This window comes from Nyctibius grandis, chromosome 4, assembly GCF_013368605.1.
Source record: "Nyctibius grandis isolate bNycGra1 chromosome 4, bNycGra1.pri, whole genome shotgun sequence".
In the NCBI taxonomy this organism is placed as follows: domain Eukaryota; kingdom Metazoa; phylum Chordata; class Aves; order Nyctibiiformes; family Nyctibiidae; genus Nyctibius; species Nyctibius grandis.
In genome coordinates, this window is record NC_090661.1 from 15,028,802 (window position 1) to 15,042,786 (window position 13,985).

Below are 13,985 nucleotides of genomic sequence, written 5' to 3' on the forward strand. Positions count from 1 at the left end.
AAAAAAAAACTTTCCAGATTCTTCGACCTTTTCTTGAATTTTGAGTAAAATTATTACACTGCCACAACAGTTTATAGTGCAGCAAACTCAAATGGCATTCTGTGATTTTTACTGAAATTCCTCTACCTCTTTGTTGCACTACTAAGCTAAAAGTGCAACGCTTCTGTTTTTCATAGTAGGAAATTTTCAGCTTTTCATTTTCTCTTAACTGATACATTTCATTAGCCATAAATAGCATACAAAACAAATTAAGGAAATTCTGAAACGTGCATAAGCAAGTCAATTTTTCCAGCTTATTTAATAAAGCAATTTATTCAGACAAAACATAGACAAAAATCTTACAATTCAAGCAATTAAACTGTTTATTTAAGAACTGATTATAATGTATGTTAAGATCTTTTGGTTAAAGAGTGCACTTGAATCTCTGTATTAGCTGCAAAATCACAAGACTTACTGATAAAGTTAGTAATACTGATGGAATTATCACAGCACATAAAATACTGACAAGTATCTCTGCACGTCAAAATAACTCCATGAAATTCCCACTGCAAACTAGAGGTATTTGGAAACTCCTCTATAAATACATTCAATATTCAAATATATTCAATACAGAATGTCTTTGTAACTCAAGGCTAGTTGAATTTAATCAAATCTCATCCACATTTGGATAAGCGATAGTATAGATATTACTAAGTCATATCAGTCCTGAAACACTTGACTGTATTTCCTCAAAGTTACTTTATAGATGTGCTTCAGATTAGTATGGAGAGGTTCATCTCATTTTCCAAAAAACTGAAGCCAGTATACTTGGCTTGAAAGCTCTTGTAATGATATTATAACAAAATCAGTAATTTAAGCTGCTTTTTATAAAACTAAACCTGCTATCGCACACAAAAGTTAATGGCATGAAACACTGCTGAGACAGGGTTTTTTTTTAAAAGGAAAAAAAAAATCTCAACTTTTTAATTTAGCTACATCTTCTTTTAAAGGTCAAACATATTTCACAAATCTTCCCTAAACGACTGGTCTTTTATTTTGATGAAATCATCTTCCCCTTCTTATTCCAAATTTAAAAAAAAACACTCTACAATCAGAGAGAGCTTCAGAAACACAGCAACAGTTTTGACAAAACCCAGGCTATTTAATCTGGTGCAGCCCTCCCTAAATCTTATAATTTCAGTTGTTTACCCTGAATTCCTCAAATTACTATAATCTTAAGAGACTTGTATCAACAACTCCAAAGAGCAAAATATTTGCTTGCTATTACAGCGCTTTAAGTTTTGTGGAAAATTTACTCCCTTTCTATTGCAGCCTGTTCTTATAAACGTGTGAAACGTGGCCTTTCCCTTCTGCGCAAGGAAGCCTCGGTTTGTTTTGAGACCTGTGGTAATACAGCCTCCACAGGGGTCAGTCCCTGGCCTGCCATCACACCCATGGTAGAAAGGATGAGACTGCAGCACAACAGCCAGCTAGAAGAAGGAGGAGGAGAAGGAAGAGGAGGAAAGGGTGACACAGAGAAGTCCAAGACTCTCTCCTGCTAGAAAGAGTCTCCGCTTCCCAACAGCGCTGGCCGATAAGGGTTTCTCCCTCCCCACCATTAGCTGCCTAATTTAACACAGGAAAACAGGACTTACGTACATGAAACAGTAGCTCTAACCAATTGGGTGTTTAGGAATCAAAGGATTTTTTTCACGTTTGCCTGGCTGAGTTCTTTGGGTTTTCTTTGTTGTTATCGGGGTCTCTCTTTTTTTTTTTTCCCCCATTTTGAGACCATTAAAAATGGTCAAAACAAATATGATTCAAGAAGCGTCTAATTCATTGCAATTCATGGTTAGCATCCAGTGTAAGAACAGACCAAGAACTGGCAGCTCCAGATGTAAAGGAAATAATTTTAATGCTAGACCTTACAACTACAGGGTTCCTTCACAGACCACATTGAGCCCATAGAAGATGCTAGAATTCAGAAGTGAAGCGACTTCTTCAGAAAACCAGACTACGTATGCCCCACTGCAGATGACACAGTAGGATCCCACCATTCATGGTTATATACTTGCTGAAAAAATCCAGAACCTTGGGTAACTAACTGCCAAGACTGCGTACCAGGTCAATAAATGGATTTAACAGCTGTCTGCCTTAATTGACCTGTACGTCCTAATCAATATAACCCATTTGCCTTTCAGGTTCTCTTTCAGTGGTGCATGATGAACACAGCTGAAAGCATTGCCTAAGAAGCTGCAGGTGAAAACAGTATAAAAATGCTAAGTACGTTGCACCATTCTCCCTTGAGAGACTGAAGCTGTCACAGCCATAAACATTCATAGCTTCAGAAGGGATAATGGAGATGGTGTGTTATTATCAACAAACACGACATTCTGAAGTTTGTCATATATAAAGCTGGTTAAAGGTAAATTCAAATGTATTTCCATTATTTATTAGTAGCATGTTTTATATGCAAGAAAGCCACTTTGTGCCAATGCCCTGTAGCTGTCACTGCTAGCAGACACAAAAGAGAGCAGGTTATTTGTTTTTTTGTCTTTTTTTTTTTTAAAGCAAGAGCTATTAGGATGACCACAGCATACTAAAAAGCCTAAAACACAGCACATGCACACACGTACACCATACACACAACAGGGAAAAAAACATTGGTACCTATTCATGCATTCAGATGCCTTAATGTGGATAGATTGAGAAGAATAGCAGTCTCTCTCCCATAATGCACAGAAGGAGAAATGGACAGTAAACCCCAAGGGCATATCAATAAGACAAGAACAAGAAGTTAAACAAGTTAAAATCATGAAAAGATTCATATTTCCAAAGAAAATACTTAACAAAAGACTATACTAAAAGTAACTAATGCCTAGAGCTGTTACGTTCACCTCCAATAATTCAAAATTCCTAGGAAAGAAAAAGGCACAGTTCATAGGACAGAGGAATGGGGAGGGGAACAGCTTTCTAAGAATTGTAATCTTTCAAAGTTAGTCCTCTCAATAAGCTACGAAATACAGGAAATTCTCCCTTCTCCTGAAGTTTGATATTTATGAAACATTTATGAGCCAGAATTGAAACAATACTCGGAGCTTCACTATAAAGACAACAACAGCACACTACAGTCTAACTCGTCTTTCACCCTCAAATAATATTGAGCTTTTTCAGGACTTCTAGAAGCTAGAACCTTCCCTTATTCAAATTCTAAAATGGCACCTCTCAAATTTATAGCCCTTGGCATTTCTTGACCTGACACCCCAGACTCAGAGAAGCTTTATAAGCAATACTGGAACCTAAGGAAGCAACAATGATCCAGAGAATATAAAAGAACAAACTATGTCAAAATTTTTTAGGAAAACCAATGAGATCGAAGAAATAGATAAGAAGTTTGCCCTGGTCCCAGGAAGTCTAAGCAATGAACAGATACTTCCATTAATAAGTTTTAGAGTGTCAATAATGAAAAGATGTTTTGAAACAAGCTGCAGTAGCATCTTCTGAAAGTAATGATTTGGCCTGGCTTCCTGGGCTCTGAACGCCCTCACACTGAAAGGATGTACCTCCGAAAAAGTTTAAAAGGTAGTATCAAAATAAAAAGGAGTGATTTATATCTCCAACGCTACTTCCTACCTCTTACAGGAACAACAGAGCACCCTTCATTGACTTGATCTGGTAGCAAGATACACACCTAAATACAAACACGTACTTGCATACATTGTCTTTGCATGAAGTTTTGTTGTTTTCTTTACAGCAAACGTTGGTAGGCCTTCCAAGTTTCCCAATCTGCATTACTGTCAGATTCACATAAATGAGTTTACATTCAGTATTCTCTCATATATTTTAACACATATAAGTTATATATGTGTTTTATATATATATATATATATAAAAAATAGTTTTCATGTTTGAGGACAATGAGGCTTCTAAAGAGACTGTGATGACATTAAGCTTCATAAAACAATAATACTCATGTTTAAAATTGTTGTATTACTAAAAAGTACAGTCAATTCTGTATTAATCACAGGGAGTAATTCCAGCTATATATTAATGTTGTGCAAACTTTTTCACATTAAAATCTATACATTGGATTTGTGCTGCCTCACATTTGTATCAGCAAACAAATACTGTTTTAAAAAATACAGCCATTAGATTAATTAAATATCTTTGAGATGTCAGCTACTGAACTAAATATGCAGTAAGGATCCTGAGTTCTAAAAGGCTGTCACACAGCTTAACGACAGTAGCTTACAGCTAATCACAGCACTTTGCTTGGGACAAATAAACAATGTGAAAAATTTGTCAAGATAAATACTTAAAAGTAGAGTTTCTAAACAAAACAATTTAACATAGGTACTGCTACACTTCAAAGTAGGTTTTTGATTGCATTTGAACAGCCTGTATGCAGTTCTGCAGGCCTGTAATTGTTAAACACCCAAAGAGACACAAAAGCTTTAAAGCTGGGCCTTAGGAGATGATGAAAGGAAAAGAATGTTGAGAACTCCTATGGTGTACATTTTAACAGTTAGCAGGGTTTAACATCTATCCTAGTGAGCATGTACTTTAGAAACCTTCTTCTAACTGAATCACATGCAAAAAGCATCCATGTATTTGCTAAGTACATTTGCTTTAGTTTTACAAACCAAAATGTTGAAATTTTTCACAGTCTGACTGCTTCCCTAGCTTCAAAAACTCATTGTTACTTAAAACAGCCATTTAAAATGACAGCCAATACCTCTATTGTAACAGAGGATTTACAACAATCTGCATAAATGACAGGCCAAATGTAAAAAGTGGCACGGCATATTCTCCTACTCATTCAGGACTTAAATGCGAAAAAGTCCTATCGTTATTTTGGGCTTAATCTGCTTGTGTTTTCTATTTCTAGCTGCACTATGTCGTGAGAGAGAATGTCCATCTGCTCTGGATACCAAAGTGTACTGAAAAGATTAGATAAAGGTAACGGTGGTGAGTGATGGAATGCCAGTACAGCCATGCTCCTGCTGCCATGTGCCCACAGCCGACTCCATGACCATTCAACGTCAGTGTTGGATGGGGTCCATGCGACAGGAATGTCACGAAATCCTCCTACTGCTCTAGGAGTTGGTTCTAAATAAAACGAAACTGCAGCATAAAGTCTGCAGTCAATCACTGAACACCTAAAGCAGAGCTAAGGTTGGCCCAACAAATTAATAAATTAAATGTATGTTGTGGATTTTTTATCTAGATTTCTTTTGCTATCAACTCCCTACTTCTATATCAACTTTTTAGCAATGACTCTATGTTGAAAGTCTCAGGTTACTGGCTCATGCTGGTTTTCAGAAAAAGACTCAGATTAAAGACTTGGTAGAGCTCATATAGGTACGACATCCTAAAGGGAAAAGGGGAACTCTGCAATTGCTTCTGAAAACATTTAACCATGATCATAACCATGGACTCTACTCCGCAGGAAAGGATAGGCACAACTTGGCAGTGGTGACTTGAGCACTTGCCTATAGAACATACTGCTTGGAAACTGCACGCGCGTGTGTGCATATGTGTAAAAGGGCTTTTTTTCCCCCTTATCACTGATAGTGTTAAAGTGGTTAATAAGCCTAATATACATTCAATTAACGTTTACAAACATCCTTTCAATAAAAATAAAAAGCAGATTTTTTTTTTTTTTTAAACTCTAAAGCAACTAGATACTATAGCAACTTTCTCTCCTTGCCCAGCCTGCACTAACAGTTATTCAAGAGAAGTAGAAGCCTGGAAGTACATTGGGTCCCCCTCTTTCACTATGAGCTTCTTCCTAGGAAAACGCTCTAGAAGAGGAGGGCTTGATGAATTACACTCAATATTGGAGTAGAATGTTTTTCTTAAACAAAGGTTCCTTTGTAGCTTGACCTGCTATCTCATGTTCTATGCATTTGAAAAAGTACAATAAACATTTCCACAAAGTGCACTGGGTCTTTTTTTAAACACATTTCCCAAGTCAATATTTGTTTAATAAATTTCAAACCATTATCCACTTGAAAATAGAACCCAAAGAAACAAAAGGTAGTCGACAATTTTAAAACACCCCAACAATCAAAATGTAAGAGAAAGTCAAAGCTGAGCACAAGTTCTTTGTAATTTCAGCACAGAAAGGATTTAAACAGTTTCCTTCTAGATCTCCTAAAGTATATCTGAGCAAAACCTGATTTCTAATTTTTTTTTAAGTACATAGCTCATTTGCTTGACAGAAAAACAGGTTCTGCTCCAAGTAGCAGAATTGAAATCTGCAACATACACTGAAGTTTCTAAACACTGCCTTAGTGCTGCAGCTCATACAATCAATTGGAGTCAGGTTTCTCCACTGTCAAGAAGGAATGTATGTTTTATTTCTTTTTTGTAGGTTTTTATAACAAAGAATAAAACTGTAAATTACACAACTAATTTTTTTTAAAAAGAAGAATAAACACAAACCCAACCTCAAACTATATCAAACAAGTAACTTTTCTTTAAAAACTCCCTGTCACTTAGGATGACTATTGCTCACCCCCAAAAAAAGAATAATTTTTTTCTCCTTTTCCCCTTGAAATGAGGAAATTACACATCAAAAGCTACAGTGTTGTCATTTTCTAACTGCATGAACTGAGCTAATTATTTTATCTAAAAAAGAACACAACAAAACCAAAAGACCATCAGTCCACTATGAGATTAAGTACTCTATAAAGAAAAAAATAACTTTTCTTTCAATTTGTAAACAGTACTGGAACAACTTATCAATACTGATTTCTGATTATAGAAACAAGTTCTTTACTCAAAGACACATTATTAAGCTCTAAAGACACAGTAACAGATGTACAAATGCCAATTCATAAGCAACAAAAAAGTGCTATGTCACATTTGAACAGGCAGTCAATAAACCTGTCTGCTTTTAAAAATAATAAATAAAATAGGAAAGCAGATGATGTTTCTGTTTACAACAGCATCTTTTCTAATGCAAATAAACATTTTAAAATATGATTAGCTAATAAGCTTTGTAACTGTACCTTAAAAGAAAATTTGCGATTTATGCGATCTTCAGGTCCAACTGGAGATATCACGTAACTAGGCAATGGTATGCTACCCAAAACCGATTCTTCTCTGCTGTCTGTTGAATAAAAAAAATAGAATCTAATTCACTGCACATTTCAGTGGGGGTAACAATACATTCTCCTTTATGGACACACAGACAACAGGCATTAAGTAGAAAGAAGAGCAGTTCACGCTGGATATAAGGAAAAGAATTTTCCTCATGAGGACACAGCAGCAGCAGAACAGGCCGACCAGGGAGCTTGTGCCATCTCCATCCTTGGAGGTTTTCAGTGCCTGACTGGATTAAGCCCTGAGCAACCTGGGCTGACTCTTCCTGACCCTGCTTTCACCAGGCGGTTAGATTAGACACATTAGTGCCTTCTGACATGAATTTTCTTATGACTCAACACACAATAACACATGGAAAAAAGTTTTATTTTTAAAGAAACAAGACTGAATTTTTTGAAAAAGATCAGGTTTTTTTTGGGGGGGGGGGGGGGGGTTGATTTTTTAGGTTCAGACAGAAGAACATGCTTTGAGAAGAAAGTTTGCTGAGACAAATGAACTCTGACACGCTGCATAACATGACGGACCTTCCATTTAGCATTCTACATCTAGGCTAATTGCTATAATTAGGAAACCTCTGTTACTGCTGGCTCTAAAGTGATCAGCAGCAGAAATGCAGCCCCTAGAAATATTAATTCAAGTTTCAAATTCTGCAATGCTTTCCAAAAATTTTAACACACTACACAATATTCAAAACTTCAAAATAACCTTACGCAATATCATTACCCGTAGCTCAGGCTAAGATCCCATCTAACCTTTTTTGGTAGAAATACTGGACTCAGAAGTTCTCACTCTTACATCGTCCCTTGGAATTAAAGCCGAATCAACGTCCTGACCTGGCCATAGTGCATTCTCAAAAAAATCAGCTGTCCAAGTGCAAGCAAGTAGGTAACACAATGCAGACCAGAGATGGGATATAAATCTTACACTGGTATTCCTGCCAAATGGTTTGCAATGTAACCTTGGCATATATCAAATATAAGTCACATGACAAAGGATCGTAGAGCACTCCCTTGTTCCCCAACTCTGGCCTGCAATTTGCTGCGCATTGAAGATATACGGATAAGTAATTGTTTCACTATGCATCTTCTCAGCATACCTAACTATATCTGAAGAGTTCAATTAGTTTATGCTTGCAATGTGAACAGGTGAACTGTTACAGACTAACTCAAAAGAGCTAGTATCTACTCACCTTTGTAGTAAAACAAACAATAATCAGCAAGCACAAACCATCGCCTTTTTCCATAATCGCATGCCAGAGCTATCCTGAAATGCAAGAAATGCGATACACTGTTTCATTAAGGAAAGTTAACAGCTTAATCATACAACGCTGTACCACTGAGTAGTTACCAGAAGTTCACCTAAACACAGTATTAATTGCAAAAACAAGTGGTTTATATTTAGCAAAATATTAGTACTAAGAAAGACAAGAGGCAAAAACATCCAGCTATAATCAGGGTAGAATATTCAAACTGCTATTTTCATTAAGTAATTAACTCACATCCCAAACAGCATTCAGATTACCTTATCACACACTGATGCATATATATAGACAGATTTATCCTGCATAAGGAAACAAAGTACGCATCTAGATGGCACACAACTCCAACAAAGGATTGCCTGTAGACCAAGATGAAAATCACCTCACAGCTGTGAAGTTGACCTCACATTTCAGACAATGATCTTCTATAATTCTACAGTCAATCTCCCATATGTTACTCATTGCCTAAATGTAATTTAATCAAATATTCATTAGGAAATAAAACAGGGTGCATAATGTGCAAATTTTAATGAAGTATAATATAATATGCCTGTAGACATCTCTCTCTATATATATAAAATATATTCACCTTGTCAAAAAGAGTAATATTTACATTGAAATTATTTTAGAAGCTTGTAAAATTGCTAGACTGTAACCCTAAGCAAGTAACAACTTATTCAGCTGAGGTAGGCTTTGATGAGACCAGCAGCATAGAAGCATCTTCAGGCTTTAAGTGCTTGCAGTAGAGGAAAAGGGGGACAGAAGAAAATAGCTAGAGACATGTTGTATATTCTATTTTCCTTCTTTCTGCAGTCATATTAAGTATGCAAGGACTTTCTTCCCTTTCCTTTTCATGCTACAATGCTGTTGACACATACTGTGCCTCACTTCTGATTCTGCCCTGAAAACTAATGGGCTTGGGTAGTGGATGTCAATAAAGTTGATAGTGGAATACAGCTCTCCATGCAGGAGGAAGCAGATGGCTGTCAGCAATTTCACTTTCCTGTATATGCGGAATCATAATTGTAAGCCTTAGATTTCAGCCTTCTCCTACTCATCCCTAAACCTAGCTGCTAGATCTCTGGTGACAATCTGATGGATGCTGACTGCCAAATTAGAAGCAGGGAAGTATTCTCATAGAACAAACAGCTTCATTTACTTTCTGCACTCAAGGATGTGCGTCTGTCAGTTTAAGAGTTCAAGATGGAGTAGCCATAAAATTCTGTTCATTGGATGAAATCCTATAATCCAGTCTTTGCTTGGACACTGGTCTTGGTGACAGCAATGTGTGGTGAACAGGTCCCTGTCTCCCTTCATTTTTTCCCTCCTGCTTCTGGAGAACAAAAGGCGTACGAGTTTGGAATTAAGGCCTTTGATCAGTGTATAACGGGCATAAGCAAGCAGATGGAATAGGCCTTCACAGCAAACCTCAGGTTTAGCAGTGCATTCTGAGGGAGACTGAGATCAGTATAGCAGCAGAAGCCAGCAGGATAGAACAGGTAAAATAACCAGATTTAGACAACAAAGTTCGAGTTTCAACATTTAACCATGATGGCAATGTCCGTTTATCATTGTTCCACTTCTGAATCAAATCTGTACGTAAACTCGTTTTCCACACTTGCTGAGCACAAGCCCCTTAGTAGCGAAGCTTGTAGGAGTACCCAGCAATGCCCCTGCATCACCAACATTTGAGCTTCTGTGTTTCCAGTATACTTGGAAGGCACTTACTTTTACTTGATGATTGTATGTGAAGTATATGAACAGAAAGAGATGATTTACAGGCATACCTGCTTGTGTAGCCAGCCTCTTACTATAACAGGAACATTGGGATTCCTCCTGATAGCTTGTTCCCTCTTTCCAAAGCTATGAACTTTGTTTCCAGTCTTCACAACCTGTAAAGAAGTATAATGTAGCAGTGGTTTTTAAACTGTACTGAGACTCACTTCATATTACAAATAACCTCACTGCAGTAATTCATACTTCATTACACAGTAACAAGGTACTTACAGCATTTTCAAGGGCAAGTAAATAGACAACGATATTTACAACATAGCAAAGTCAATCTCCCACTTTCATCAACACATCAGTGCCAGGATAGTCTGCCAATCCCAGGTGAAGAGCAGCAGCACTGGTGACTGAAGTCTGAAAAGCAGAACTGCTGAAGTTTTAGTGTGCGTGGGAAGTTTTTTGAGTGCAGTACAAGAGCTGCATGCAAGTCTCTCTCTGCAAACATGGTACCAAGTCCTCTTACATGCAGAAGACTTTGCGTGCATGAATCCCACTCTTGTTGTTCATTGTTTGGGGTTTTTTTTTTCCTTTCCTGTTTAAATTCAAACAACATTGATAGCTTAATAAAATGCTTGGACTTTGACACTGCAAACAAAAGGAGAAGACACAGAGTGACAGTGCTAAGGAAGAGACCTAGGCGGCAGTAAGTGGAAACCACAAGGTCTAGGTAATGGTTTATGTTTTACTGCAACCTCAGTTTTGACTCACATGAGCAAAACTATTTCAAAAACAAACAAGAAAAGCCTATCAGTCTGTGAAAAAAGACAGCAAGAATCTCTGGATGAATTATCTGCCTGTTCTTTTCCATTCTCAGCACAGTTTGCTACTGCAATTGCTTTAGGAACCTGAGATGCACAAACCACCCTTACAGTTGCTCCTGACTTCTCCAAGGAAAGAGCTGTCCAGATTCACTCTTTGTCTCCTTCCTACAATGTCTCCTTTGTTTGAACCTCTCCTCTCAGCGGCCAGGGTACTGATGCTCTGTCAGCTGCAGACAAACAGTGGCTCTGGAAACGAGCACATTTGTCATACTCTAGGGACGATATCATAAAAATATCTCAGTGTACTCCTTCTGCCAGTCAGGCAATATCTGGACTAGAAGACAGCATATATAATAATAAAATATTCTAACAATATATGTTAACATTAAATGGATTCTGTTAATTTTGAGGTCAAGCTTTACAAACCTGCACTAAATTTCACGCATTTCAGTAGACATAAGCACACATCTTAATGCAGGATTAAGATAATAGCAATGATCGTTAAGAAAAAAAAAAAAAAATCACTTTTTCTTTGGTGCTACAGCATATAAAACAGCAATGTAGGTTTAACACTTGTAAGACAATATCAAAGAGATTTTACTACTTAGTTTCCCAGGGGTCTGTTTACCATACTGCTTTCAGCTCTGCTGAGAAGTCAGGGGAGCTGCATGTCACGGTCATTTCTGTGAAACACCCTGACGCTTAGGGGACAGGAAGAATGGCAAGTATGGGCTTTTCCCTAGGAGTGACACCTCACCTGACGCCTCAGTGAGAGTCTGCACAAGATTCACTCGTGGCCCAGGGCAGCACGGGAGGTCACCTGCCCAGCCCAGCTGCCTAGGGCTAGCACAAACCTAACAGGCCAGGTTGTAAACAGCAACAGGTTCCTGAGCAGACAGAGCTGCCATTCAGCTGGTAATAACCAGTTCACAGTAAAAGCCAGGTGAGGATGGTGTCACCAAGATCTCCCAGCCCGTTTCTCTGACATACCTGTCCTAAGGCACTCAGCTAACAGACTGCAGAGCACTGTGCAAACACAGCGGGTCAATTACGACCACAAAATCTCGGTACTCACTCACAGACCTACAAGCAGCAAATCTGAGACTAAACGAAGGAAGAAATAAGATGTCAGGCATTTTGTGTTTGCTATTGAAAATATTTCAAAAGATAACTTGTGAACCGGTGTCCAAATATCACTTTAAACAAACACACAAAGACGTATGATGAGGACCGCCAAGCTCTGGATGATCGTATGATCATGATGCCAAGCCATACGTATTTTCTTTTAAGAAAAATGAGAAGCAATCAATTCAGTCAAGATTTTAAAAAACTGTTGTCAAATGTTAGATGCAACAGCTACATTACAAGAGTGATGAAAAATAATGAGGCCCAAACTGTTTAAGGCTCTGAAAGTCAAAAATCTATGCTTTGCACCTGAACAGATATCAATTTACAAAACATACAACAGAATTTAGTTTCCTAATTTTTCTTTCTCATATTTATCCTAGTAAGGGTGGGTGAACTGAGGAACAGTTAAAGTATAGCTGATCTAGCTTTACAATAGGGTTTAAATCTGATTTTTTCATTGGATTTCCTGTCAGTGATCAAGCACTTTGATTCTCTGACCTTATTTAATTTTAAAAAAAGGCAGACCACAATGTAGGAAAGTCATCCTTGGACTTGGTCAAACATCCAAACACTTTCTGTTACATGGAAAGGGCAAAAGTTTTACTAAGGCTGTTTATTCTATACAACACCCATAATAGAAACAAAAAAATCATTTTATGGTGCTTTATTCTGCTATGGAATAAAACAAAGTGTAACAGATACTGAATGTCACACCTCGCTTCCACTGGCTAGAATAAAAAGACAGTTTAAAAGAAAAGGTATATTTTTAAAACTATTTGTCTGTACTGCAGTAGTCTTTTCCTAACTTAAAATATTCTGATATCATTGTCGTGTGTTGAAAAATGCAGGTCAGAGCAGCTGCCTGTGTCACTGAAGACAAAGAAGTTGCTTTTGACTTCACTACATTTGTTTTGCTGGCTTGTTTGTGAATGACTCGTAAGTTTTTGCAAAAAAAAAAAAACCAAAATGTCAAGAGCCAAAATTTTCAAATCCCTTTTCATCACTGCATCATCTTCTTCCTTACAGTAGCCTCTAGCTAATTAAGTTGTTAATTATAAAATGTAATTTTTTTTTCTAAAACTGGACAGTCAAAAAAAATGTAAACAGCCATTCATTTGGAACAGATTTCCTGAACAGCAAAAAGGAACAATGTATCTTGGTAAAAATATGCATAGATATACACATAAAAGAACACATGGGAATTAAAAAAAAAAAAAAGCCCACGTGTTTAACTCTACGTCATAAACTCTCCCACTCAAAAAATCTCAATGTTTTACTAACAAATGAATTCATGAATCCTTTCATAATCTCTAAGAAAATTAGACAAAATCCTTATTTTTCAGATAGGAAAAACTGAAACTCTGAGAAATTCCTGCTCTTAATATTGAGCACTGACCTACAGTTGCCCTGAACTAAACCCCGTGTTCTACACTCCAGCTCCAGACAGCCCCACAGAGCTGGCACCATCGCATACCTGTCACCATCTCCTGTTTCTCTCAACTGCTAGACCCATTCTTTATTTACTTCTTGTAATCCTCACCAGTTCATCTTGGAAAAATACCAGCAACTGTCAGTCTCATCAACAATTCAATTACCTCTCTTGCGCAGAATCCATCCAAAACACACTCTCAAAACGTAGACAGTAATAAACGTATTACACTACTGTCCTTTAGGCTTTCGACTTGGCCAAAGTACTGTGCAGCACAGTAACAGTTACAAGCTTCCACTCACACCATCAGATGCTTTAACAGACTAAATTCCAAATGAACCTGACTCTCAAACTGAAACAGATCTTTATTCCTCCATATCCTCCATTTGTAATCAATATAAATGGCTTTTAATATGGTTAATAACGTAATTGAATTGGCTATGAACAAGCAGATCTTTGAGACAGAGAACAATTGTGGCTTATCAGCATGCCCTTTTGCTTTTTATTCTCTCAACTACCCTTCAAAAGGAAG

General features: G+C 37.3%; 1 protein-coding gene across 1 annotated transcript in view; it reads right to left on the reverse strand.

Annotated features, from left to right (window-relative positions):
- Positions 1-13,985, reverse strand: part of PLEKHA7 (pleckstrin homology domain containing A7) — a 167,629-nt gene that overhangs the window by 46,660 nt on the left and 106,984 nt on the right. Inside the window, 4 exon segments of the mRNA XM_068400085.1 lie at positions 6,996-7,096; positions 8,279-8,327; positions 8,329-8,352; positions 10,135-10,239. Of these exon segments, the coding sequence (XP_068256186.1) occupies positions 6,996-7,096; positions 8,279-8,327; positions 8,329-8,352; positions 10,135-10,239 (279 nt within the window).